Genomic DNA, 27,320 nt, shown 5'->3' on the forward strand with positions numbered 1-27,320 from the left:
TCGCGTTCAAAGTGCCATTTTTCACCGCCAAAAAACACCAAATGCGATAAACGCTCATAAACGCGTGTTAATTGGCGTTCGGCGTTCTATTTTTTCAATGCATTGTGGGAGTTTGGAATGTATTGTGGGATTTTTGGAGTGTCCTCTGTGTATTTTTATTAAAAACGCCCATAAACGCTAACGCTCATAAACACTAGTACAAAACGCTGTTAAAAGCAAGTTTTTCAACCAGTGTTTTCTGCCAGCAATCTGGCGTCCAGAAAAAGCTTTTTTGAGCTTCAGTGTGCATGAAGCCTAAGTATGAAAATGTTGCTTCTGACTGTTGCAGACTGATGACATCATCTTAGCCTGGGCAGAATTACTTGACAGTATGGTCACTGCTTTTTTTAATGATAAAATGAACAACTTTTTTTTTTAAGTATTGCATTTTTGTTGTCAGTTGGTGACATATCAGAAATGTATACAATAATGTAAAACAAACAATCCAGAATGCTAGCAAATGTATACTCTTGCCATGTCTGTATTATAAAACAACACTTTATAAAATAAAATACAAATCATCAGTAGCTGTATGCATTCAGTGTGATGTTTAATCTGCCTTCTACCACCAGGGGGCACACTGGTAACAATTCACGGCAGGGGATTTGGTGGTGACTCTGCGGTAGAAATTGGTGGCGATGTCTGCGCTGTTAACTTCATCAACCTGACTATGATTCAGTGCAGGACTTCAGCGGTAAGTAGAGGGTGAAAAACATGATTTAGTCAGCAGAATAAGCTGGACCAATGCAATTAAAAAAAGCTATACCTAAACTACAGCTTCAATCACTCAAGGTAGCCAATAAAGGGCAGCTCATTATTGTGAAAATGATTTCAGCCAATCTTCCTATTCTTTTAGTATAGGCTCACTGTCTAGAGAAAGAACTTCGCACTGACTTTAGCAACCTAACAGAATCATCCTTTCTTTTTTACATATTGCTAAGATATAATAAAACTGAAAATATTAGTGGATGCCCTGACTTTTGCAAATTTGGGGTATATCTATGAAAAGATTTGATGTGCGAATGCTGAGGCATTTGCACAGCTGTCGCAAATAATTCCCGCTATGTGTCTTAATATGTGTAATTTACACAAACAGAAAAAATATCACGTAATAGCCACTAGATGGAGGTGATAATCATAGGAAATACACATGGCTGTGAGGCATTGGTGTAGCAATTTTTTTATAAGTGGACCCCAAACACTTTTTTTTCCTTAGACACTTGGATGTAAGAATTTTTATACAGCATAGTAGTTAGGTGCTTAGCACTTCAGCCTTGCAGTGCTGGGATCATCAATTCAAATCCCAACCATAACCTTACCTGCATGGAGTTTGCATATTCATGCTTGTGTGAGTTTCCTCCCACACTCCAGAAATGCAAGTAGGATAATTGACCCTGGTATGTGTATGTGAGGTCGGGACCTCTTGATTGTTATCCCTGTGAGGGCAAGGACTGATCTGAATGTACAATATATGTAAAGCGCTGTATAAATTGCCGGTGCTATATAAACACGTGTTTTAAAATAAATATATTGATTAACATAACTGGACTTGGCCTTCTTTCCTGGATAAGGGTCTATTAAGTCAAAACTGTGGGACTAAGTATCAAAGGAAATGACACACCACCTAGAGGCCATATACAGTATTTTTGATTTTATATCAATTAACAACATTTGACCAGCACAGAATATAGCCTAATGCTGGCCATACACTATACGAAAACTTAGCCGAAATTCAGTCATTTAGACAGTTCGTTTGTTTCTCGGTCAGTTAACCACTTACTGACCGCTGCGCGCTGATATACTTTGGCACAATGGCAGCAGTGGGCAAATGGGCGTACCTGTACGTCCCATTTAATTGGCGGGGCTAGCGGGCCGCGTACAGCATAACCGTTCCCCCCGGGTCCCGCGGACTCGATGTCCGCCGGTGTCCCGCGATCGTGTCACGGAGTTGCAGTACTGGGAGATGCCTATGTAAACAAGGCATTTCCCCATTCTGCCTAGTGACATGACAGGGATCTACTGCTCTGTGTCATCGGGAGCAGTGATCTCTGTCATGTCAGTGGTAGTCCATCCCCCCCACAGTTAGAATCACTCCCTAGGACACACTTAACCCCTTGATCGCCCCCTAGTGTCTAACCCCTTTCCTGCCAGTGTCATTTACACAGTAATCAGAGCATTTTTATAGCACTGATCGCTGTATAAATGACAATGGTCCCAAAATAGTGTCAAAAGTGTCTGATGTGTCTGCCATAATGTCGCAGTCACGATAAAAACCTCAGATTGCCCCCATTACTAATAAAAAAAATTTATAATAAAAATGCCATAAAACTATCCCCTATTTTGTAGACGCTATAACTTTTGCGCAAATCAGTATATTCTTATTGCAATTTTTTTTTTTTACCAACAAAATGTAGAAGAATACATATCGGCCTAAACTGAGGAAAAAAATAGTTTTTTCATATATTTTTGGGGGATATTTATTATAGCAAAAAGTAAAAAATATTGCTTTTTTCAAAATTGTCGCTCTTTTTTTGTTTATAGCGCAAAAAATAAAAACCGCAGAGGTGATCAAATACCACCAAAAGAAAGCTCTATTTGTGGGAAAAAAAGCTTGATTTGTTGTAGCCGTATTAGTGCAATTGTGACAGAGAAAATTGTGTACTGTCCGTGATACTTTTTTTATTTGCACTAACATACAATTTTTCAGGACAAGCTTTCGGGGTATGTCCCCTTCTTCAAGGTCCAAGCAGTACTGCTTGGACCTTGAAGAAGGGGACATACCCCGAAAGCTTGTCCTGAAAAATTGTATGTTAGTGCAAATAAAAAAAGTATCACGGACAGTACACAATTTTCTCTGGGAAAAAAAGGACGTCAATTTTGTTTGGGTACAGCGTCACACGGCCGCGCAATTGTCAGTTAAAGCGACGCAGTGCCGAATCGCAAAAAGTGCTCTGGTCAGGAATGGGGTAAAATCTTCCGGGGCTGAATCGGTTAAAAGGCCCAAAATCAATAATCATTGGGATGTTTTTGAGCCGAAAAAACGAAGGACAAGTTCGGAAATTTTCTGCCGAACAAATGATAAATTGATTGGTTAATGTGTTTCCCATCCGAACTGTTTGCACTGGGTATATGTATAAAAATTAACAAAAAAATTGAATAATTTATGTCCACTGAACGATTTATCGGCCATTACATGATGGCACTAGCGTTTGCTCTCACGGCCGAATGTTTGTTTTTTGAAAATGGGTTCGGCCGATTTTTCGTATAGTGTATGGCCAGCATTACATTTGTTTTTTGCTCCATTCTCACAAAACAAATGTACATGCACTTTGGGTGAATTGCTATGCAAAATATTTTTTATAACCACACACAGTGTTTTAAATAACATCTGCCTGTTCTAAAATTCTCAAACATATACTGTATATCATTCTATTCTTGTATACACACAACTCATTTCTCAAACCTTATTTGCAGGGATCTGTTGAACAGGCTGATGTTGTTGTTTTCACCGGTGGCTTTAATAGCACCTTACAGAATGCATTTGGTTTCATTTCGGACTCGGCTCCAACTATAACTGGAATCAGCCCAAACATCAGCAGCGTTCTGGGTGAGAACATACATTTGATTCCTTCTTACTGTATATTTTATTTGTCAAGTTTATATTCTGTAAACATATCAGAACAAATGATTTCTGTTAATGGAAAGTTTAGGTGTATATACAATTGTCTGCTTTTTTACAGGTACAACACTGACTATTTTAGGATCGGACTTTAGCAATGCATCAGCAGACAACGCTGTGTTCATCGGAACATCATCTTGTGAACAGATAGAGTGGACACCAACAAACATTACATGTGTCCTCCCTGCTCTTCCTCCTGGGACCTACCCAGTCCTGGTCCATGTGGCCAATTGGGGATATGCAGTTTCCAGGTACTGTGCCAAAAATACCATTGTACCTACTGCTTGGTGCTCTCTGTATTTGGGCAAAATGTACCTATTTCTCCTCTGCTATGAAGGAAAGGGCTTAGAAAACTCTTGGGGATTCTCTGAAATCTCAGCTTCTCTTTGGAATCCTGTGTTTTCCATAAGTACTTTCCAGATTAAGGGCTTATTAGACCTGCAGTTGGGGGGGGGGGTGTCAAAAGCACATGGTTAAGCCATGTTTTTAGCACCCCCCTTAAATTGCAAAGGCAGTGGATGGGGGTGTTCACATGTCAGGATTGTTTTGCTTTGATTCACCCCAGCCTTTGCTTCCAGGGTGTTCAGTTGGCAGTACCCCTGCCAAACATGACTCAATGAAGCAAGTGGGGATGCAAAGCAAATGCTTTGGTACAACATTTATGACATTAAAGCAGGCAGTGAGCAGGCATCATATTGAGCAGTATAATAAGCTTCTTGGCTTTTGGTCTAATTTCAGCACTGAGGTGTCAATAAAGTACATTCTAAATGTGAACAGCATTTCTCCAGAGTATGGATCTGTGTATGGAGGATCTCATGTCACACTGAGAGGATCTGGATTCAGTTCTAACCCACAAGATATTCTTATACAAATAGGTAAGTGATAACAAAGCTTTGTTACATGGCATTACAAGCTTACAGCTTTTTCAGTTGTAGAGAAGGCAATAAAATAGAGCAGATGTAGGGTGCTGCTACCCAATATGATCAGAAAATTGTTTAGAGCTACCTGGGTGTGGAAAGGCAGTCACACAGCAGCAGTAACAATCATGAGAAAAGATGGTCCTTGCTTGCTCTTTAAAATCTTCAAAATGTATTGATTCTCCATAAAAGACACAGACAGCAGATGTAATTGAGTTTCAGCCTAGCGGGCCTTACTCACTACACTAGTAAACAAGGCCCGCAAGGCTGAAACGCGTTTACATCTGCTGTCTGTGTCTTTTATGGAAAATCAATAAATTTTGTAGAGCAGGCAATCCCAGTCTCTGGATGGAAGGGCAGTGTTCACTGTATATGAAAGCTACAAAAAGAGAAACTCTGTAGCAATGCAACTAGAACTTCCCCAAGGAGGTCAGCAATGGCAGTGCATTTATTTTCTTTATTTGTACATTGCATTGATGTGAACGCCACTATTTATTCCTACACAGATATTACGCAGTCATAGTCCTGAAACAAATCTTTGCGAGAGACGTGTGAATTAAAGTAATTGATGTCCATCTAGATGTGTGATTCTCCATAGTTTTCTGGACGTCTCCCCATCAAAGAGTTCCAAATAGTTGTTCTTTGTCCAAAGTTGTTGAATTTTCCATGTTTGTCAAATTTAGGAGAATCCCATTCATGGATAATTGACAGGTTCTCTTGACAGGACACCCACCCACTGATACCTTCGCCATGACCCTCTACCATTCCATATGTCTGTGGGAACCATGGGTTCAATCCTTGTGTAAGTTCTGTATCAGTCCATGTTGGAGCTTATACAGGGTTAATAATTACCTTCTCCCCCATGTCATAATGTCCCGGTCTAATGATTGGCTGCTCAGATTCAATTGCTACGTCTTAGGAAGAAGGGGAGATGCTCAAATAAGGTCCCTCACACCCAGAAGCACCTAGTATTTCTAAGGAAACCAACAGACAGACTATGAGCTCTGACACTGAAAAAAGCATCCAAGAAGCACTGGGACTTAAAGTGGTTCTAAAGGCTTAAGAACTTGTACCTTAATGCACTCTCTGCATTAAAGTAAAAACCCTTCTGAGCTGCAGGATCCCAAAGCTCCCCACCTGCCCTTCATACTTGGTCTCTATCCAGCGATATGCACAAGGCTCTCCTAGTTCTCTCCCTCTTCTCTGGCTCAGATACAGCAGCGAGAGCCATTGGTACTCACAAGTGCCCCCATAGCAAGTGGCTTGCTATGGGGCACTCGGGGGCTGCTCTGTGCAAAACCATTGCACACAGCAGGTAAGCATAACATGTTTGTTATTTTAAAGCAAAAACTTTTTTTTTTTTTTAACAACAAGGTTGGTCTTTATTTTTTTGCATAGAAAAGTAGAAGCGGGATCAGTATCTTAGTATACCTAGGCCTTTGCTCATCGTCTTGTACACCCAGCAGTGCAAGCTCGGCCGTTAAGGGAGACTCCATCTGAAGGCGAACAATAAGATACTCTCCCACCGCAGGCCAGAACCACGACAACCTGGGACAGGTCCAGAACATATGGAAATAAGTTCCTTCAGGAGAGTGACAATGCGGGCAATTTGGGGAACGTAATGGATAGATTCTGTGCAGCCTCTGAGGCGTATAGTACACCCTATGTAAAAATTTGGTTTGTATTAATTTATCCCTAGAGGATCTTACTAGTTTAGAGCTATTTTCAAAACACTCCTCCCAGGTCTCTCTATCCAAGTCAGGCAGATCCGCCTTCCATTTATCCCATAGAGCATCCATTTTAGGCAAGTCTGTCTGAAGGAGAGCCAGGTATAGAACAGAAAGGGGCTTGTTGAGGGATTCCTGTGCCAGCAACTCCTCAACAGGGTCCGCCTCAAGGCTGGGAGGCATTGGGAACTGTGCTCTGGCTGCATGGCGCAATTGGTGGTATCTGAATGCCATCCATGCCGGAAGTCCAAATTTGTCAACTAGGGCACTAAATGGAAGTAGGGAGCCGGCTTGTATTATATCACGCAACACTTAGATACCATAGCGGGCCCAAAGCTGTGGGTCTGGGATTGTCCTGAAGTGGGGAAGAGAAGGATTACCCCACAGAGGACAACAGGGGGACCACCTATTAAGACGCAGAAATCTACGTCTAGCTATGCCCCACACCCGCAAGGTTGCCCCAGTCAAGGTCGGGAGGGAGGGGTATGCCGAGGGGCCCCTGTACACCAAATTACTAAGTTCAGTAAGAGAGCCCACTATGGTCGCCTCTAGGCAGGTCGTTGCATTGGCCCTTGACTGCTCAAGCCACCATCTTACCATGACAAGCATAGCCATTACCCAGTGATACACCAATAGGTTAGGCAAGGCAAGGCCTCCACAACTCACAGGAAGCCAAAGGGTCTGTCTGGCCAACCGGGGGTAGGCCCCTTGCCACAGAAAAGCGCCAATGCAGCTATCTATCTCCTTGAAAAAGGATGGGGGTATCCACACCGGGCAATTTCTGAAGATGTAGTTAAACTTTGGTAAATAGATCATCTTTAGCATATTAATGCGCCCCAGAAGATTAAGGGGCAGATTGGCCCAACGGGAGCAGTGATCTCTAAAAACATTTTAAGGTTTACAATCACTTTAATTCTTGGTTCATATAAAATAGCGAGAAGAAAAAAATATTCAAGAGCTCACTGAGCCTCCAGTAGGAGCCCAGCATGTTACTAAAAAAAAAAAAAAAAAAAAAAAACATGCATAGAATGAGCACTTGACAAAATAACAAATAGTCTACAATGATTCATTGGTTTGAACTAGAAAACACCCAACAAGTTTTGGGAGTCATAAAACACTCTTCCTTCATCTGGGCTTCAGTTAGGCCCCTTTCAAACTGGGGCGGTAGGGGGCGTCGGCGGTAAAACAGCGCTATTTTTAGCGCTGTTTTACCGCGGTATTCGTCCGCTAGCGGTGCAGTTTTAACCCCCCCGCTGGCGGCTGAAAAAGGGTTAAAACCCCTCGTATAGCCGCGGTATTACTGCGGTATTTCAATGGGCAGGAGCGGTTTAGGAGCGGTGAATACACCGCTCCTTCACCGCTCCAAAGATGCGGCTCGCAGGACTTTTTTTACCGTCCTGCCAGCGCACCGCTTCAGTGTGAAAGCCCTAGGGCTTTCACACTGAACAAACAGCGGAGGCTGTTTAGGGGCGGTTTGCAGGCTCTATTTTTAGTGCAATAAAGCCTACAATCCGCCCCAGTGTGAAAGTGGCCTTAAAGTAGGAAACCTAATTGGACTCAAAAGATGAGTATCAGTGGGGTGATAGTCTGTCAACTGTTGCTTTTCCCTGAATGGCCAAATTACTTATTTTCTTAAAGAATTACCATTACCTTTATACATAAGTAGTAAGTTTAACTTCTTTGATGGAAACTATTAGTTGTTTTTCAAAACCTTGATGTAAGCTTTTATTTTTTATATTTAGAATTTGTGTTAATTTAAAAAAAAAAAATTATATTTAGAATTTCTCTTCATATTATTTCTTACACTCAGGCTCCCTCCCATGCAATGTCTCTGTTAGTTCAGACACTGAGTTGACCTGTGTGATTCAGGGACCTAAAAATATCTTTACTGTCACCAACGAAGGAAGCAATGCACGTAAGTGGAGTAGAGTTCTCTTCTTAAATTTGAGACATACATGAAAATGGTATTCGTTTACACAGCATGACCTTGCCTATAATCAAGTTATTCTTATCTGCCTTAGTTTAAAGGTTAAAAACTATTACAGTAACATCATTTTATGTATATGCACTTTTTTCTCTTTAAATGAGGCTTGAGGACTCCTCTACCTTGGCCCACATTTAGGAATCACACTGCTTCTGGCACAGAGGTCTCCCTTTGGGCAGGATCTATCTTTGTTAGTTTTCAATCATAATTGTATCAGTATTTGTACTGAATAAGTAATTAATAATTGAATAAGTGACTGTTATGATGAAAATTAAAACTTTAATGTGAAGATAGAATAATACTAATAACTAAATAAAAATATAAACTGAAAGTATAATCCACTATGATGTAAATACGAGAAGGCGACAGTTAATGAACATCAAACTGATTTAGCCCTCCAAATACTGTTTACTGATGTGGAAAAAAAAAAAAAAAAAAGAAAAAGAAAAAATATAAACTGAAATGTGACAGCAGCTACACAGGAACGTGACAAAAATTCAAATACAAAAGGTGCAAGAAAATGTAGCGCTAACAAAATGTGTGCACAAGTTCTGAGTGCAATAATCAAATAGTATAAATAAATATTCCAAGTCCAACACAGTGAAATGAATGGATATATAAAGGTGAAAAAATATTTATGTGAGTCTCATATCACAAATCTCAAAAAATGAAAAAATATATATGTAGAAGTCCACAACAATGAAATGATGATCTTCCAACATGCAAGATGCAATATGAAACCTCAACAATGGTGAGTCCTGAAAGCGAATGAGATTGGATACTCTTACCGGAACAGATTGACCTGGATGTCAGAGACACTGAATCATAAAAGCCTGGACAACCGAATCAGTGACTCTCTCGGATGAAGGTAGAAACCCAGAGTCTCCAGTGATGTATTCAAACGACCTCATGGATCCCGACCAAACTGGAAAGGCAACCATCCAAAAGGAACACCACGACAGCTCTCATCCAAGTACAATGTGTATGAAAAAAGAGAGGGGGGGCTCCAATAGTGTAGGTCAAAAAAGGAGGTTGTTTATTAAAACCATCAAGCATAGATAAAAGTGATCACGGTGAATAAAAGCAATGTGAGGAGCGATGAACCTTGCCCAACGCGTTTCATCCTAATGGGGCTACAGGGGCATCGATGCCTACTTTTTTGAGCTACACTATTGGAGCGCCCCCCCCCCCCCTCTTTTTTCATACACATTGTACTTGGATGAGAGCTGTCGTGGTGTTCCTTTTGGATGGTTGCCTTTCCAGTTTGGTCGGGATCCATGAGGTCGTTTGAAGACATCACTGGAGACTCCGGGTTTCCACCTTCATCCGAGAGAGCCACTGATTCGGTTGTCCAGGCTTTTATGATTCGGTGTCGCTGACACTTGGGTCCATCTGCTGTGGTAAGAGTATCCAATCTCATTCACTTTCAGGATTCACGATTGTTGAGGTTTCATATTGCATCTTGCACGTTGGAAGGTCATCACTTCATTGTTGCAAACTTCTACATATATATTTTTTCATTTTTTGAGATTTGTGATATGAGACTCACATAAATATTTTTTCACCTTTATATATCCATTCATTTCACTATGTTGGACTTGGAATATTTATTTATACTATTTGATTATTGCACTCAGCACTTGTGCACACATTTTGTTAGCTCTATATTTTCTTGCACCTTTAAAACTTTAATGTGCCAATGTGAAACTGCTTATTATGGAAAGATACCCCTGGTATATACAGTGCATAACCAGAGGTCTTAAGTACGGTAGGAGAGAGTGGCCACACAAAGCTATTTGGAATACTTCCATGTGATATAAGACTTTTGGAGAGATGGGAACCCCATAAATAAGTAATTCTATCACCCCAGTAGAAAGTTTAACAAAATAGCTCTCTGTGAAAAAAAAGTTTAATACTTACCTGTCAGCTGCCTGTACCACAAATCTTTGCACTCTTGAAGAACTTATATTGATCAAAAGTCTTCAGCATTTATTACACCTCTAAGAGTGCCAGGGTATTGGTCCCCTGCTGCATGCCATGGTTCCTTCCTCCTGCTTTTGTGTTGGAACCACAGGATGCTGCTGGGTGTGCAGCCATCTCACATTCCCAGAAGTTTGTTGGATGCTGATAGGTGGGGTGGAACTACAAACTCAGTCCCTGTGCAATGAAAGAACTTGTATTTAAATCATGCAAAAACAGTTCACAAACAACCCAGTAGGAAGGCAGCCCAACCAGAAACAGTCACAGTTCCAACAGCATTTAGAGAGAGCAGAATGCAGCCAAACTGCCTGTGTCTGTGGAGAGGGGAAGAATGCAGCCTGGCCATCTCATGCCTATCAGACAGGTGTCCAAAGAAGTTGCAAGCCCTACGCTTTGCCTACTCGTCAGGAACTATTCCCTGCCACTAATACTATCCCTACCAGGCAGCGTACCTGTTCCTACTCTACCAGCTCACACATGCATGCTAAACCTGGGAGCCAGGGCCTTAAATAGGCTCTGCCTGACCCAAGATGGCTGCTCCATAGAGGAACTGTGTTCATCTTGACTTCCTCACCAACTGCAGTGCCACCGCTGAAGGGCACCACCTACAGTGGAGAAAGTAGACAGCATCTGCCTACATGGCCCATAAATCTTTAGTTTCTTACACGCTTCCTGGAATTTATTTTTATTTATTTATTTATTTCAGGTACTTATATAGCACTGTCAATTTACGCAGCGCTTTACATATACATTGTACATTCACATCAGTCGTTCCCTCAAGGAGCTTACAATCTACGGTCCCTAACTCACATTCATACATACTAGGGACAATTTAGACAGGATCCAGTTAACCTACCAGCATGTCTTTGGAGTGTGGGAGGAAACCGGAGTACCCGGAGGAAACCCACGCAGGCACAAGGAGAACATGCAAACTCCAGGCAGGTAGTGTCATGGGTGGTATTCGAACCAGCGACCCTTCTTACTGCTAGGCGAAAGTGCTATCCACTACACCACTGTGCCGCCCATGTCAGATATATTACGCACAGTAAGTGAGATATTCTTGTAAAAAGAACACTGTTGCTACTTGGTTAAATTTGGGTCTAGTGATCACTATTCTCCTGTTCTGGGGAGAATGGTGAATAACAGGTAAATAGTTACTCTGCAGTATATTCTTGCACATGTATCTTCTTTGTTGTGAAACATTTGCATCTAGTAATATCCACATTTTGATTTCAGAATACGGAGCTGGCTATGCTTGGTCTCCATCAAGGCTGGATATATCTGTAGGTGACACTGTAGTCTGGACATGGAACTCTCAGCCCTTAATAATGGGTATTGGATATAGAGTATTTTCAGTGTCAGGTCCTGGCAACCTTTCCTATGATGGCAATGCCTTCAACAGTGGACCTCGAGTGCAATCAGGTTTGTATGCAGTTCATCCATTATTACACAACAAACTATCTGTTGTATTTTTGACTGAATGGGGAATATTCTTGATGGCACCAGCTGTGCTGTGCTTAATAGCTGCAAAGCAAATTTGTATTTGTAGCTAGATAATAATAGTATAATTTAAACCCTGTGATTAGTGCCAATTTCAAAATATTAACATAAATCCCAATGTATTTATAAGTATCTAAACGTATTCTTGTTCAAAAATAAAGTGCATTAGTATCTGTGCTCACACCATATTATGCATAAATTTGCTAAATGCCAGAGCGCCATTCGCCGGGGCGAAACACCTAGTGTGCATGGGACCTTAGGCAGGGCTGATAACACTTTTTGGGATTTCAGTGCAGCAGTGACACTGGATTTCTGGTAGGATCACCAGGCTAGTTTCTGTATCTGTAGCAGGAAGTTTCTGTTAATTTCTTTCCCAGAAAAACCATACTACTGCTTGAGTCCCCTGAACCTGCCCACATTTTATAAGTAAGGAAAGGGCTCTTTAAAGGTATAGTTCTGGGGAGGATGGAGGGGGGGCATCTTTTTCCACGCTGGTGATGATGTCACAAGTGTAATAAAAGCCTTTTCTTGTTACAAAAAAAAGTGTAATAAAAAAAAAAAGAATGCTGGCACATATTATGGAGGGGGAGAGGGAGATATAGACATACATTTGAGACATGATTATACAAATTATTTAAAATATACATAACATTTCAATTCTATCCTAGTGGGAATTGCATTTAGTTTGTATGGTGATGCTTTAACAGTGTTTTCTTGGTCTCAGGTGTCTTTTCCTACAAGTTCACATCTGCAGGAACCTATTACTACAGCAGTGGTTACGTCAATGATGGACAGACATTATACATGCAGGGGGTGGTCTATGTCTCACCACTCAAAGAAACTATCAGTGCAGTACAGGTGACAGTTGGAGGATTTGAGGCTGATTATGTGCCAGGTAAGTAATTTTGTAACCAGACTAATATTTGCCTAACACTGTTGTACTCACTACAAGAGATGAGTGCTATAGTGAATCAGTTTCAATTGACTTAAAGAGCCTCTTACCATGGACAAAAGTGGCAGTGGGCTTCTCCATTTGGAATTCCGCGCTCCAAAGGGAACATAGACACCTGATAATTAAATAGCAATCTCATTTTAGGTCCACTTGAGCTTATAGGAAGACATTCCCTGCCCCCTGTGACATCCTTGACCAATAAGAAATTAGTTTATATCTTTATTAAGTACTACACTGATAAGAAAGTTAGGTCAGTGATGTCACACAAGGGAAGTGAATGGAGTGCAAGCTTCCTATTTAGAACCAGGTGTGCACTCTACAAGCTCTAAGTACATTGAAGTGATCCTTTGAGCTGCAAATTGGGTTTGCAGCAGGGCTGTCTTTGAGGCAGGGAAAAGGGGCAGCTGCCCTGCGCCCTGTCATTGTTGTGGGACCCAAAGCAGCTGCCTCATACTTGCCAACTATCCCAGTTTAAATTCCCTTGTCCCTTGAAGTTTTAGTCCTGTGCTGTGTCCCGATATCTCCGTGTGAAGTGCTGGTACTAATGCTGCCCAGCTCTGCCCTATTGTTGTGTACAGATGACTCACCTGCGGACCCTGTGTTTACATATAAATAACCGGCATTCATATGTAAATAGTGGCAGCATTACTAAGTAAATAGCTGTGGCCGGTGGGATTGATATGTAAATAAAGGCAGCATTCATATATCATGATCCCCTGCAGTGAGGAGATGATGTGCTGTAACCTCTAGCAACTATACAGTGAGCCGTAATGTGTGCTGTAACCTCTAGCAACCAGTCAGCAATGTCTACCTGATCTGATACAGTAAACTGATTTTAAGTCTAGCTGCTATTTATTGTATGTCTCAAAGCAGGTGGAGAGTGAAATTGCATGGGCCATTAAAGATGGCCCTGGTTTGCAGGTGAAGCAAATTGTAATTTTCCAGGGAACTCCGGATTATAGCAAATGCTGGCTTTACTGTGGATTCTGACAGTACTAACTCATTTCGTCATCCCACTTCGAACAACATATTTCAACAAGAGTTGGCAAAGGATCCAAACTCCAGCTACATATTTATTTCCTGCCATAAATAAGGACCTGCGGGAAGAGGCATTGGCCTCTGCACTACTACAATTAGGAATCATTCTGTTCTGTTTGTCACTCTATTTTTTTTTCATTTATTGTACCCATTACATGAGACTCAATTCTTCTCCTTGTGTGAAGCTTTGTGAATTGAGCCAGTAGACATACAAGCAGAAATTCAGATTAAATCTATTTATTCAAAAGGTGCAAATTTGTAAAAAAAATTGTATACAGTATATACAGTATATTATCAGACTTGTGTGTATTGTTCTTTGTTTAATTTTTATTTGTGTTTCTGCAGTTTCCCTTTCACCTTCACCAACTGCTGACTGTGCCGCTCCAGAACCTATTTGTCCACAGCTAGATAGTACAGCACGTAACTATTCTATCTGGTTCGGGTACTCCAATTGTTACTCACCTTCCATTACCAGCATTACACCGACCTCTGGAACAATCCATGACCCCATAACCATACTGGGATCTGGCTTCAGCAACGTCACATGTGCTAACCAGGTAACTAGTTGGATGAGACCAAAAAAGACAGATAGATAGACAGAACAGATAGATAGAGAGATAGATAGCTAGATAGATAGATAGATAGATAGATAGATAGATAGATAGATAGATAGATAGATAGATAGATAGATAGATAGATAGATAGATAGATAGATCTTGGTATATATAACGTTTTAGTATAGCAAAACATTGCTGTGGTCTTTCAGATTCTAAAGGGTCAGTCCACCTAAAATTCAGCTCTGGGTAGATGTTGGTGCTCAATCTCTCACCAGCTTTTTATATACCTCAGATCTGGTTCTCCAGGTCCCACTTCTATTATAGCCATTACCAGGAAATCACATCTCCTGCAGCAAGAGAAGTGAGTGTATGAAGCACTAGGGAGAAGAAAGGAACTCATGTGGGAAGACCTTATTACGGGAGTCACCAAGAGTTGTAAGAAAGCATTGTCTGCAAGATCTATCGATCACTTTTTATTTTTGACTTTAGGTGGAATTCCCTTTTTACAGAAATATTATAAAGCTTAGAGTCCCACGTTGGGTAAAACTTTGCAATGCACAATAGTGTGCATGTTAGTAATTTAACTTAACCAAGTACAATACTGCAGTTTCTATCATCTCCTGAAGAAGTAAACATTGCTTCACGAAATGCGTCAAGACCAATATCAGTACTTGTTTACTTGTTTGTTGTGAAAACGTTGTCTTTATGTGGAACATACAGTACACTAATGTTTACATTTTTTATCTTTTCTTTTCAATGCATGATTTTATGAATTGTGTACCTTGCTTTTAATTTAAATACCGAATAAAAGATGTATAATTTTACATAATAATTGTAATAATGGTATTAACTCCAAAAAAGTCCATTAGGCATCTTCTATATTCATAGTAATCTCTTGTTTTCCCCCCACATCTTTACACTCCGGTCATTCATATATTATGGTGTCTACTGTAGATCAGCAACTTTCAGGCAATAATTGGGATGAGCAGAGTGGTTTAGACAACATTTTACAGAAGGGGAAAAAAACTCAATGTTGCTAGTTGTATGGCTTATGTGAATAATGCTTACAAAAAAAAAAAACTATTCTTGTTTTTTTTATAGGGTGTGTGTTTTTTTTTTAGGAGGGGAAGGGATGTTGTGTATTTTGTTATTGTGTCTTTCTCCTTTGAATATTTAAATGTTGTGTACTGTTATGTTAAACTATATATTTTACTTTTTCACTGTGGTTTCTTGCTGTGCAAAAAAAGTAAAACAATAAGCCTAATGAGGGCTATTTTTTGTCACAATACCAAATCTGAGCCAAAGGTGCACTTCAGACATAATATGCTGCATGGTCCATACATCAATACCTGGAGTGTCCCATTTTTTATTATATTACCCAAGCCAGATAGCATTGTTTAATGGGATGGTGCCAGAACTGTAAGTGAACCCTAGGACCTGTTGCTTTTCATATAGTTATTCTGCTGCAGACATTAGAACCACTATTAGTAATAGAATAGAAAGACAGAAGAAGTGAATTGGTTGAAAACCTAATAATAAAATATACTTATATCTATGTTTTTATTAGGTCTCAATAGGAAATTACCCATGTATAGTCCTGTCCGGTAATGAAACTTCAATAACCTGCAAGATAGATCCTCAGAACTCCATGAATATTGGAATTGCAGAACTTGTATCTTTAACAGTGAACAACTATGGGAACGCTATCAATGCTATAAACCAAGAGATGAACAGGAGATTTGCCTTGTTGCCTCACATTGATTCCATCATACCAAACAATGGCTTTGTTTCCGGAAGTACAAGAATAACCATAGTTGGGTCTGGTTTCTCAAACAGCAACGCCACCACCATAACAGGCTTAGGCTGCAGCATCGTATCAATGAATTACACAAACATTGTTTGTGACACCCAAGCCAGTTACAATCACACTGTTAATGTCCAAGTGACAGTAAATAGAATTACAGCACTGTGCGAAGGAAGCTGCAGCTTCGTCTATACCAGCCCAATCACAGTGGTTGCATCAAGCATTTCCCCAAATGTAGTAGGCAACACTTCGACTGTGTTGAACATTTATGGCAGTGGATTTGGAGCAGACATTAATGACATAGCAATTTATATTGGAGATAGTGTGGCAGCCAGTGTGATAGATGTCAATGACACGGAAATTAAATGCAGTGTAGATCCAATTCCTGCTGGGAGCTATGTAGTCAAAGTTATTGTCTTAAGCAAAGGCTTGGCCCAGGGCTACTTGGCCATAAATAGTCCTGCTGAAGCTGTACTCTTGACGCCATCTGGAAGTGTTCAGGGTGGAACGGTTTTGCAGATAGAAGGGAATGGGTTCCCCCCAATGAATACCACAGTGAACGTTGATGGCATCCCATGCTTTATTCTGTCAGTAACCCCTGGCAGTATCCAGTGTGTTACTCCTGCAAGCTCAGACACCAGGAATGTCACAATAAACATTTACATACCATCTGCATCCTATCCATCACTCAGCTATTTCTACTCAGAGGCGGATACTCCTACAGTAACATCAATTTCTCCCAGCACAGGTATAAAATTTCAACGTGGCACATAAAGTAGATATAAAAACATTATCAATTAGCGTAGTTATGTATTAATTCAAAAATATAATTACATTTGTAAATTTAACTAATAGAGATACTTAAATATTACTTGGTTATAGACTCTTGCAATCCCTGTACTTTCTGACTGGGGAAGACGCAGACAATAAATTCGGCTGTGGTTCATATGAGCTAGAAAGGAATATCCTGACTGCAGTGAGTGAGCACAAGGATGGCTCGCCACTGTACTCCTGCTGCTCCTTCAGTGTCTAGTCACAAGCTGGGGCAGGGATGTGACAAGGCTGAAACTCTTAACTACAAACCAGAAAAAAGCCAGGTCACCAAACTTGTTGTTCTGTTTGCAGGGTTGTGTATATCTCAGAAGTGATTGAACAGAAATAGAAATGTTCTTTTAATTTTAAAAACCCTTATGCCGCGTACACACGGTTGGATTTTCCGACGGGAAATGTTAGATGTGAGCTTTTTGTCGTTAAGTTCGACCGTGTGTATGCTCCATCGAACATTTGCTGTCGGACTTTCTGCCAACAAATGTTTGAGAGCAGGTTCTCAAATTTTCCACCAACAAAACTTTGTTGTCGGAAAGGCCGATCGTGTGTACACAAGTCCGTCGCACAAAAGTTCACACATGCTTGGAATCAAGCAGAAGGAGCCGCACTGGCTATTGAACTTCCTTTTTCTCAGTTCGTCGTACGTGTTGTACATCACCGCATTCCCACGTTCGTAATTGTTGGCCAACATTTGTGTGACCATGTGTATGCAAGACAAGTTTGAGCCAACAACCTTCGAACAAAAATCCACGGTTTTGTTGGCGGAAAGTCCGATCGTGTGTACTCGGCATTAGGCTGGCCATACACATTACAGTTCAATTGTACGGTTTTCCTTAGAATAACCAAAATTTGTAATGTGAAGGCTTTCCAACAATAATTCATTGCATTTGTATATAAGGGAAGCTCAAACACAATCATTGATAGAGCCAAAAGATTTTACTAGATAGTAGTGTGTATGGCCAGCTTTAGTCACATTTTTATATTGAATGTCTATATTTAAAGAGGAGCTCCAGGCTCCTTCAGAAAAAAATAAAAGTCAGCAGCTACAAATACTGTAGCTGTCGACTTTTAATATTAGGACATTTACCTGTCTAGGAATCCAACAATATCCTCACCGGAGCCAATTTTTCAATCGGCTATTGGGTGCTGCCACCACCATCTCCACTAAGGGAAACCGGCAGTGAAGCCTTGTGGCTTTACAGCTGGTTCCCTACTGTGCATGCGTGAAGTGTGCTGCACTCTATGAATGGGTCGGCTGTGGGTGGAAGGAGTCTGAACTTCTGGCTTTCAAAACCAGGTACCCCCCCGCCCCCAAAAGGTGGCAAATGTGACAGCAGAGGTGCTTTGCCCATGCATGACAAGGCAGCAAGTTTGCTTTATTTCCCACATCCCCAGAAGCACATACCATCTTTTCACTCTCTCACCACTTCTTTCAGCCACCAGGACCAAAAGAGTGTGTAATTGGTGGATCACTGGAATCCTAGCTTATATAGGGCTAAAATTTGGACCACGTGACAGCACTGATTGGTCCAGTGCTATCACATGGAGTGAGACACATGCTCCTCCAACCTTACTTCTGCTCCCAGTACTAAATAGAGTGGTAAAAAAACAAAAGAAATGTAAAGATATACTGTGAGGAGGGTTACAATAAAGAGACCCTTTAGAATTAAGCTATAAAAGTTCAAATGTAATGGATCAACTAATTATTAATAATAAGACTTTGCTGTCATTGAAAAAAAAAACATAGAACAAAATTTCCATACAGTGAAACCCCTGGTTCTGATACAGTATATTATTTAATTAATGAAAAAGTCAAAGTTATATAGATATTGTATAACCTATTCAAATATCTAAAGCTTTTTCTATTTACTATTTGTCTTATTTACTAACAGGACCATCACGAACCACCATCTCTGTTTTTGGCACACAGTTTGGTTCTGATGCCACAAATGTTTCAGTGACTATCGGAAATGCCACATGTGTCATCACCTTCATATCAGATACTTTACTGAACTGCACAGTGACAGACCACTGGGGAGGAACATTCCCAATATTACTACAGAATAAGAAAGGCTTTGCAAGATCCAGTGTAGCATTTACATATGAACTAAGTATGACTAGCATCTCTCCAAATCAAGGTGAGTGCCATTAGCAGTAGACCGCTGATGTAGACTAAGACTGACTATACATGAGTCATTTTTTTGTTCAACCAGCTTGCTGAATGAAAGAAAATGACTCAATTCCCTCACCCACACATTGAATGCCAACAAATCAAAATAAACTACTGGAGACCACATGGATAGTGATTGTTCAAAATTATTTGGGCCTTCAATCTCCACACACACAACATGTTGGTGCCTTCTGTGACTGTATCCATCCAATCCATCCATCTTATTGTCGCTTGTCCTTTTTTTTTTTTTTTCAAGAATAATTGTTTTTTACAGGAAGTTGGTTCTTCTCATAATATGTCAAGACAGCTTCAGCCTAGTCACCTGGGTATCTAGTGAAAGGTTTGGCCTTGATTTGTTGAAAAATCCATTTGTATTCTTAAAGTGGTTGTAAAGGTAAAAGGTTCTATACCTTAATTCATTTTCTTCATCAAGGTAAAAAAACCTTTCTATGTCAGTTCCCCCGAGTCCCCCATTAAATACTTACCTGAGCCTTATCTCGATCCAGCGCTGTGCCCCTCTGCAACAGTGCTGCTCTTCTCTCCCCTCTTTTCACAGGAAGCTCAGCAGCAGCAGGTGCCAATGGCTGATCACTGGCTGCTGCTGCTGCTGCTGATCAGGAAAGTTTTCTAGCATGTCCCTTTCACAGGGTTCAGTCAAATAATCAACTTCTGTCGAGCAGAGATTGCCACACACTGATCAAAATTTGGCCAGTTCCAGCTGAACCAGACTAATTTCGATCAGTCAGTGTATGTCCAGCTATTTGCTTGCTCTTCCAAGTGCCAGTCTGTGTTCTATTTCTTAAAAGTGGATTTTTTATTGTTAATATTTGATCCAAAGATGCAGAAGCTGTCTACTACATCTACATCCTCATAATCTCTGAAGCTAGCTGTCTTCCTTGTCATAACTTTAGATTTTTTAGCTGTCTCATCATAGATTGTTGATGATTCTTCCACTAATTTTAAAATTGGGATCCCTATGATGTCACTGGCCAAATATGTTCATATCCATCTATGGTCAATAGGTCACCCAGGAGACCCCACCTCTTTGGTTACATTGTGGCGTCAGAGACCGGAAGATGTCCTTCTTTGGGAGTGAAATGACGGGTTTGGATGTGTTGGCGGGTGTTGTTTTTTTTCTGTCGTCAAGCTTTGTTTATTGTGATTAACAAAGATCTGCATCACTTGACAGCATGATTGACAATGGATTGTCATTGTGAGACTTTTTTTTTTATTAAAGGACTTGTCAAAAACTGTGTATGGTGCTGGTATTCACTTTTCCCTTTTTTGTGAATGAGTAGGGGTTTTATGTACCCCTTACTCATTGACATAGGGATAACTGATATCTGGGGGTGTCCTTTTTGTTAAAGAAGCCTTCCACATTCCTATAATCCCCCCTTCCACAGACCCCCACAACCATGGGCCAGGATTGTAGGGAAGAAGTCCTTGTCCTCATGTTGATGTGGGGCACGTTACCTGGTTTGGGACGCATGCTAGGCTCAAATCAGTGGGAAGGAAAAATGAGCAACATCCTTCAAAGGGAGAGTCCCAGGTGCTGGCTGATGCAAAGTAAGGCAGAGAAGAACGGAGAGATCTGGAAGCCGCACACCGGTCTGATGATAAGTGCCTTTATTGATAAAAAAGCTATGAGTAAGCACTCGTTGTGAGTGCGAAACGCATCAGCTGATCCCTGTACACTTCTGCTGTAGTGTTTTGTATACCTCCATGATCCAGCTTTTTTATCAATAAAGGCACTTATCATCAGACCGGTGTGCGGCTTCCAGATCTCACCATTCTTCTCATGTTCAGATTAGAGTCTGGTAGCAATTTTGGGGGGTACCCCATGAGGTTTCTTTTTTTCCTACCATATTGAGGGCACCTCACCTGGTATGTGATGCACACTCGCTCCCCCCCCCCCCCCCCATTTCCTTGCTAGTACATTGCATGCTCAGATAAGAATCTGGTAGCGAGTCTTGCACCCCATGATGTTTTTTTTTTTCTTTTTTTTCGTGGCATCCCCCTTAAAGTCCAAATCAGATGTGAAAGACCTAGAATAAATTCTGGGGAGACATGATGTCTTTTTTACATTTACCTGCCAGCTGGGAATGTGCTGGGTGTGGCCGAGTCACTGGTTGTTAGAATGCGGGTACCAGCTTCTTAACAACCAGGAGCACTGAGCAGGAAGCTGTCAAAATTAGCAGCAGTAGTAATACCTCTGCTAAATGTTTCACTTCCCACTGCAGATCAAGGTTCTCTTGACTGAACACCCGATCGCTGGGACGTTCGCACAGGAATCTCTATACACATTGTACACAGTGTAGATGTCTCCAGCATATTATTTACCATTATAGTTAGTTGTTCTTACCCGGTGTTAAGCTATATCTCAGTTGGTTGAATGTTCTTTAATTCTTACTGTTGAATGTTCTTATGGCTTATTTCTCGTAGAATCGACTGTTAGAGAATGTTACATTTGCCCAAGGAAAGGCAACAAATAGAAACTGACATTACACATGATACAAACATTATGGGTAGAAGAGTTTAATGCGAATGTTGAGACATTTACAAAACAATTGTTTATGTAAAGAGCCCTACGTGACACAGATTATAAAACGTTATCAAATAGTTAATAACAGTGAATATTTATTGTGAAATGAATATGTAGCCAATTATTTATTTCTTTATGCTGTTTAGGAAGCTTTGGTGGTGGATTGATGCTCACTATTACTGGCTCTGGGTTTGATGAGACGGTATCCAAGGTGCAGGTCTGCAACTCTGAGTGCAAAATAGATCAAATGAGATCTAATGCAAGTTTCCTTCTCTGTGAATTGCCTTTGAATAATGGTAAGTGACTGAACTACCCATCAAATCAATACAACTTCACTGAAAAAGATCAGCAGAGCATATTAGAAATTCTTCCATGTTATTCAGTCTTATAGATAATAGATCTAAATTTATAAAATGCTTATGATCATATTTGTTTATTGCACTATATTTTCTCAATATTTCTCATATCTCAAAAGATAAAAGACAGGAAACTGTTTCAAGTTTGGAAATAATTTGTGGAATAATGCTGATTACTACAATATACTGATAACAGTGGACATGTATAAAAAAGGTGAAGAGTTAAAAGAAAGAAGCGAAGAGGCAAACATTCAGCATAGATCTTTTTATTTGCAATTGTATCCAAAGAAGCCAATGCATTTCATCATGAGTAAGTCCTCGTTCACATGGGTGTACATATGCGTATGCCCGTGCGAGGGCTGTGTTTGCCTGCACAAGGATGCGCAGGTATTCCATGCATCCCCGTATGGGTAGTCCAACCATTCATGTCAATTTGACAGACACACACATGTCAAATTGGGAGCAGCAACTATGTCCATGTGGCCCAATTGACAGGAATGGGACTGCAGGAATGGGGATGTATGGAAACGCCTGTGTATTCCTCGAGTAGGCAATTATGGCCCTCGCACTATGCTAAAGTGTGTGTCAATGAGGCCAAAATCGCACCCCTTGTCTTCAGGGCTAGAAATCATAATAACATTATTAGTAAAAATAATACCAAAATCATCTCATAACATGATTATATTATTTTAAAAAAATAATACATTGTTTTAAAAAATAGAAGCATAAAGAAATTGAAAAAGAGATAAAAATTAAACAAAAGAAAAACAAAACATAAACATCTCATAGACATTTATATAATTATAAAGAATAGGGAATATATATCTAATCATCTTTAAAATCTATATACTGTATATAGATAAGGAGGTAATAAACCAGGTAAGTTTACCACTGAATTTTAATAAATAGACACAGCTGGTCTACACTAGACTTATTCATTCAACCTCAAAGTTGAAATCTGACAATTGCCTTTAATGCAAAATTGGCAGATAGACACCAAACAAATTTGAATAATATGTACAGTCATAATGAGGGCCTCTATTTCCTCCCTCTTAGACTTTAAAATAGGTGTTTTGTTACATATTTGATGACTGCAAAAAATACCTGTTTATCCTGCTAGAAATCTAGTGATCTAATAACTTCCTGCACCCTCTGCCTCTGCTGCACTCAGTTCTCAGATATTTTTATGGACTACAAAACCCCTCCCCCAGGTTATGGGAGAAGTGCTCTGTAGTTCTAACATACTTTCTGTTCTTGGGTGACAAAGCTGCTCCTCCATAGATACAGTGCAGTGAGTAAGCATGGTCACCCCCTGACAGGAAGTACATGCTGGCAGGATCTCCAGGTGAAAATAAAGAGGGAAAAAAGCCTGAATCAAGAAAATTAATTCAGACACCATATCTAATTACTTGTATGCTGCAATATATTACATTTTTGTTCTTGGGTTATGTAGCACCCTCTAGTGTGTGCCAGAAGTTAGTGTAGGTAAAATATAGTTTGGTTCAGAGCAAGCCTGAGCCATGGAATCTGGGTCAAAGTTCATTAAAGTTCAGGGCTGGATGACTTATCATGACAGTTCTCTGGTGCCTTCCCCTGGTCTAGAAGGTTGGAGAATATTCTAGAACTAGAGGGCGGGGGTTAGGAGGGGCTGCCATGCATATTTATAAGGCCTTAGCCAATCCCTAGTAATGGGCTGGCAGGGGGCAGAGAATACCTCATAAATAGACATGGGCCATGCCAGCAGGGCAGCCACGTGGAAGATGGACATGCAGTGTTAAGGAGGCTGTCAGTGGCTCTTGAGGCGAACCCCCTAGTCTGGGGGGGTATCCTGCCTTGGGCCGAGGCTCGGGTGCTGGAAGAATCCTGCTAAAACACAAGGGAGGAGGTCTTCCTGGAGGCACGGGAGCAAGAGAGGACAAAGTGAGTAGTGCAACACTGTGGGGACTTACAAAGGGGGGGGGACTGCCACATGAAGCCAGTCTCCCTCAAAGACAGCGGTGTGCTTAAGTCTTCAGTCCTTTCCCTGAGAGATCTCCTGAGAGTCAGCTGGGTGGGCTGGTGAAGAGTCAATCAGCTGGACTGTTGTGGACAGGCTGCCAGGAAGGCTGGTGAAAGGGGCATCTGCAGCCAGGAGGGCTGGTAGGGCCTGAAGAGGTGGTGCTGGGATCAGTGACCACATAGGAAGTGGCAGAGAAAATTACAAGCTGTGTCACTTCGTTTGTGCTACTGTTAAGGGACTGTGAGTTCCTGTAATGGCCCGTTCCTAAACTGACGGGGAAACTGTCAAGTGTTTTTTCTGGGTTTTTGGTTGATAGTCTGTCTCTATCATTTAAAATACGCCTATGATAAAAAAAAATTATAGACCCTTAATTTCTTTGTAAGTGGACAAACGTACAAAATCTGCAGGGGATCAAATAATAATTTAGGAAGTATATCGGAAGTTATCCCTGAAGTTGTTGAAGTCAAGTGGGCATCCCATAACCTCCCATCCCTATCCAAGTTATTAACCCTTTAATAAATAACAAAAGTCATGGAGTGTTTTCAGGCTCTGGGTGCTTGTGAAGATTCGATGTGCCTGTTACTGAACTGAAACAAGCATGCAGATTAGAAGTCAAAACTCCAGAACTGCATAGTTGTTCCAGGTCAGTGCCCCAGAAAACCATTGGAACACCAAGTCAACCAGTCAACTGGCAGAGATCAGAAAGAAAGCCTCTGAAATTCCCTTTGTACAAATTTAAATATCTTCCATAGCCTATCAAAAAGTTGTCATTTATTAATGTTCCATACAATAAAGACTACATTATATGTACATTGATATTACACAAGTAAGTGGTAAAAATTAGCTTATTCTTTACTTCTTTTTTCCCAGGTACAAACGCAACTTCTCAAGTGTGTAATGTCAATGTCATTAACCCAAGCAATGCTGTCTGGATCAACAACTCCTTTACCTACTCTACTGCACTAACCCCTCTCATATATGATGTCACCCCAAAGAGAGGAGGAACCGCTGGGGGGACCAGACTTACTATCACTGGATCTCTATTTGGGTATCAATTGTTCTCTTAATAATTTTCTACTGGCCATCACTGCAAACTGCTTGCTGCTACTGCTAGTTTTCCAGTATTTAACAAGCCAAGAATTATACGTTTTATTCAGCAGTGTCCAATATCTGGTAGAGGCTGAGCTGATGATAGGGCTTTCCTAATGCCCCCTGTCCAATACCTCTGGAGATGATGACAGGGTGTGTAGCAGAATGAGGAGTGGCATGATGCCTGTGGTGGGTCCTGACACAGTGAGTGGTCTGCCGACAGTTTAGAGGACTGCTAGGATGCTGTGAATGCTCAGACTGGAACTTACGCAGGGTGCTGGCACACAGGTGTAACAGGAAGCAAATCTGTAGTCAAGACAAGCCAGGTCCAGCAACATCTGGGTAGCAGCAGTGCCAAATTGGAGAGCAGGATCAGGATAGCGGAATGCAGTTCTGGTCATGAGGCACAGGAGAAGACACCCATGCATTAACATTTGCAGATGTGCACATGCCTTTGGCACTGTGCACCAGACCATGAGCTGCAGTCTTCAGGCACGGCCATGCACTCGATCTTCCTGAGTATTAATACACTGATGTATCATATCTAAAATTATTTCATTTATGAATAGAGTGTGCTCAAAGTGGAACTTCAGGGCAGAAATAGAGAAACAGAAAGAGCTTACCACTTTGCTGCTTTCCCTTCTCCAGTCACAGGCTAGGGACAAGTCCATGATAGCCTGGGCTCAGAGAAAGTTATTTGATTGATACTAGTCATTATTTAAATACATATAATGACAAAGAAGTACTGTGGGGGAGGGGCATCACCAGGCTGAAGGGATTTTTTTTCATATGTAATTTTAAATGGGCTATTATATTTCATTTTTTACTTAAATTCTCCTTTACAGCCTAAATGATTTGTGTTCATGCCACTGGTATGGATAGACACAGAGAGCAAAAAAAAAAAAAAACTGATGTTGTAACTCCATCACAGTCATCAATAAAAACACAGTCATCAATAAAAACCTGTCAGAAGATATACAGTAACTCTTCACTACTCTGCACAAAAAAAAAAAAAAGTTTGATTTTAATTTTCAACATACCTTATACATCTACTTGGTACATTTAAAGTCCAATTGAAGTTTGTGGAAGTCAAGCCCAATTGAAGTCAAACTGCGTAATAAAGAATATAACTTTTTGTATATTTTTTATTATGTGATCATAATAAAGTCCGCATGGAGAGATTACCTGTTAGGGACAGATGTACACCCATGCATAGCAGGTAATCGCTCCATGTGTGATTACACATGACCAGCTGACAGTGTCAGCTTGTCCTTGATTTGTTCAGTCTTCCTGTTCACAGCTGATAAAACTGTAAGGAGCTGCCATTTTCAAGCAGCATGCTGGAGAGCTAGACCATTACTCTTGCACTCCGGTCCTCCACTAGTTTGATATGCCCCCTGGGCAGTGCTCAAATCAACAATGAGGCTCAAGGAGCATGATGGTAAGATCATTATCTTTGAACCAGTTACAATGTGGAAAGTTTTTGCCTTATGGTAGAAGATACATGATGTATAGTCAAGATCAGGTTCACATTAGTCCAGCAGCAATTTTGAATTGAAATTTGAAACAAAAGTTTAGGGGTTCACAGATCACCCACGGGAAACCCAGGATACTGCAAAGAGAAGAACGAACAAACAGAGGGAAGCAGGGTAATTAAACATTATTAGGAAAATGAAGAATGAATAGTACATTTGTTATAGGCAGAAAATGTTACTTTTCTCTCACAGCCTGCAAAATTGGCCCTATAAAGTAATTGGAAATGTCTAGTCATTAACATTTTTCTTTCCTTTCTAGCAATGATACCTCACAGATCACTGTCACAATTGCACAGTCCCTGTGCATTGTTCAATCAGTTAACAGCACACAGATTGTTTGCATTACCAAAGCCCATTCCCCTTCACAAAAAGCCAAGGTCCGGGTGAACGTTGAAGGCCAAGGAGTAGCTCTAATGGTAAGATTTTACATGAACCAACATCATGTGACATCCTTATTATTGATAACATCTACCATCCCAGCAATAGAACATAACACATCTGTAGATGAGAGACTCACTATTAAATAATCAACTATTCATGGCAATGTTCTTATGAGTGCACTGTGGAGGAAAGGGGATCATGAAAAAAGTGAGCCCTCTAGAGCAATGGATCTAGCAGTGCATG

At 40.7% G+C, this 27,320-nt stretch overlaps 1 protein-coding gene across 1 annotated transcript in view; it reads left to right on the top strand.

The window, feature by feature from the left end:
* The window catches only part of LOC141146079 (fibrocystin-L-like), a 491,542-nt gene that overhangs the window by 288,484 nt on the left and 175,738 nt on the right, over positions 1–27,320 (top strand). The window contains exons 33-45 of the mRNA XM_073632839.1: positions 612–733; positions 3,514–3,658; positions 3,789–3,969; positions 4,457–4,593; positions 8,173–8,277; positions 11,563–11,748; positions 12,551–12,721; positions 14,162–14,373; positions 15,941–16,925; positions 18,898–19,143; positions 21,864–22,013; positions 24,943–25,120; positions 26,956–27,112. Coding sequence (XP_073488940.1) covers positions 612–733; positions 3,514–3,658; positions 3,789–3,969; positions 4,457–4,593; positions 8,173–8,277; positions 11,563–11,748; positions 12,551–12,721; positions 14,162–14,373; positions 15,941–16,925; positions 18,898–19,143; positions 21,864–22,013; positions 24,943–25,120; positions 26,956–27,112 — 2,975 coding nt within the window. The remainder of the gene's footprint in view (positions 1–611; positions 734–3,513; positions 3,659–3,788; positions 3,970–4,456; positions 4,594–8,172; positions 8,278–11,562; positions 11,749–12,550; positions 12,722–14,161; positions 14,374–15,940; positions 16,926–18,897; positions 19,144–21,863; positions 22,014–24,942; positions 25,121–26,955; positions 27,113–27,320) is intronic.

Source organism: Aquarana catesbeiana, linkage group LG05 (genome assembly GCF_042186555.1).
Source record: "Aquarana catesbeiana isolate 2022-GZ linkage group LG05, ASM4218655v1, whole genome shotgun sequence".
Lineage (NCBI taxonomy): Eukaryota > Metazoa > Chordata > Amphibia > Anura > Ranidae > Aquarana > Aquarana catesbeiana.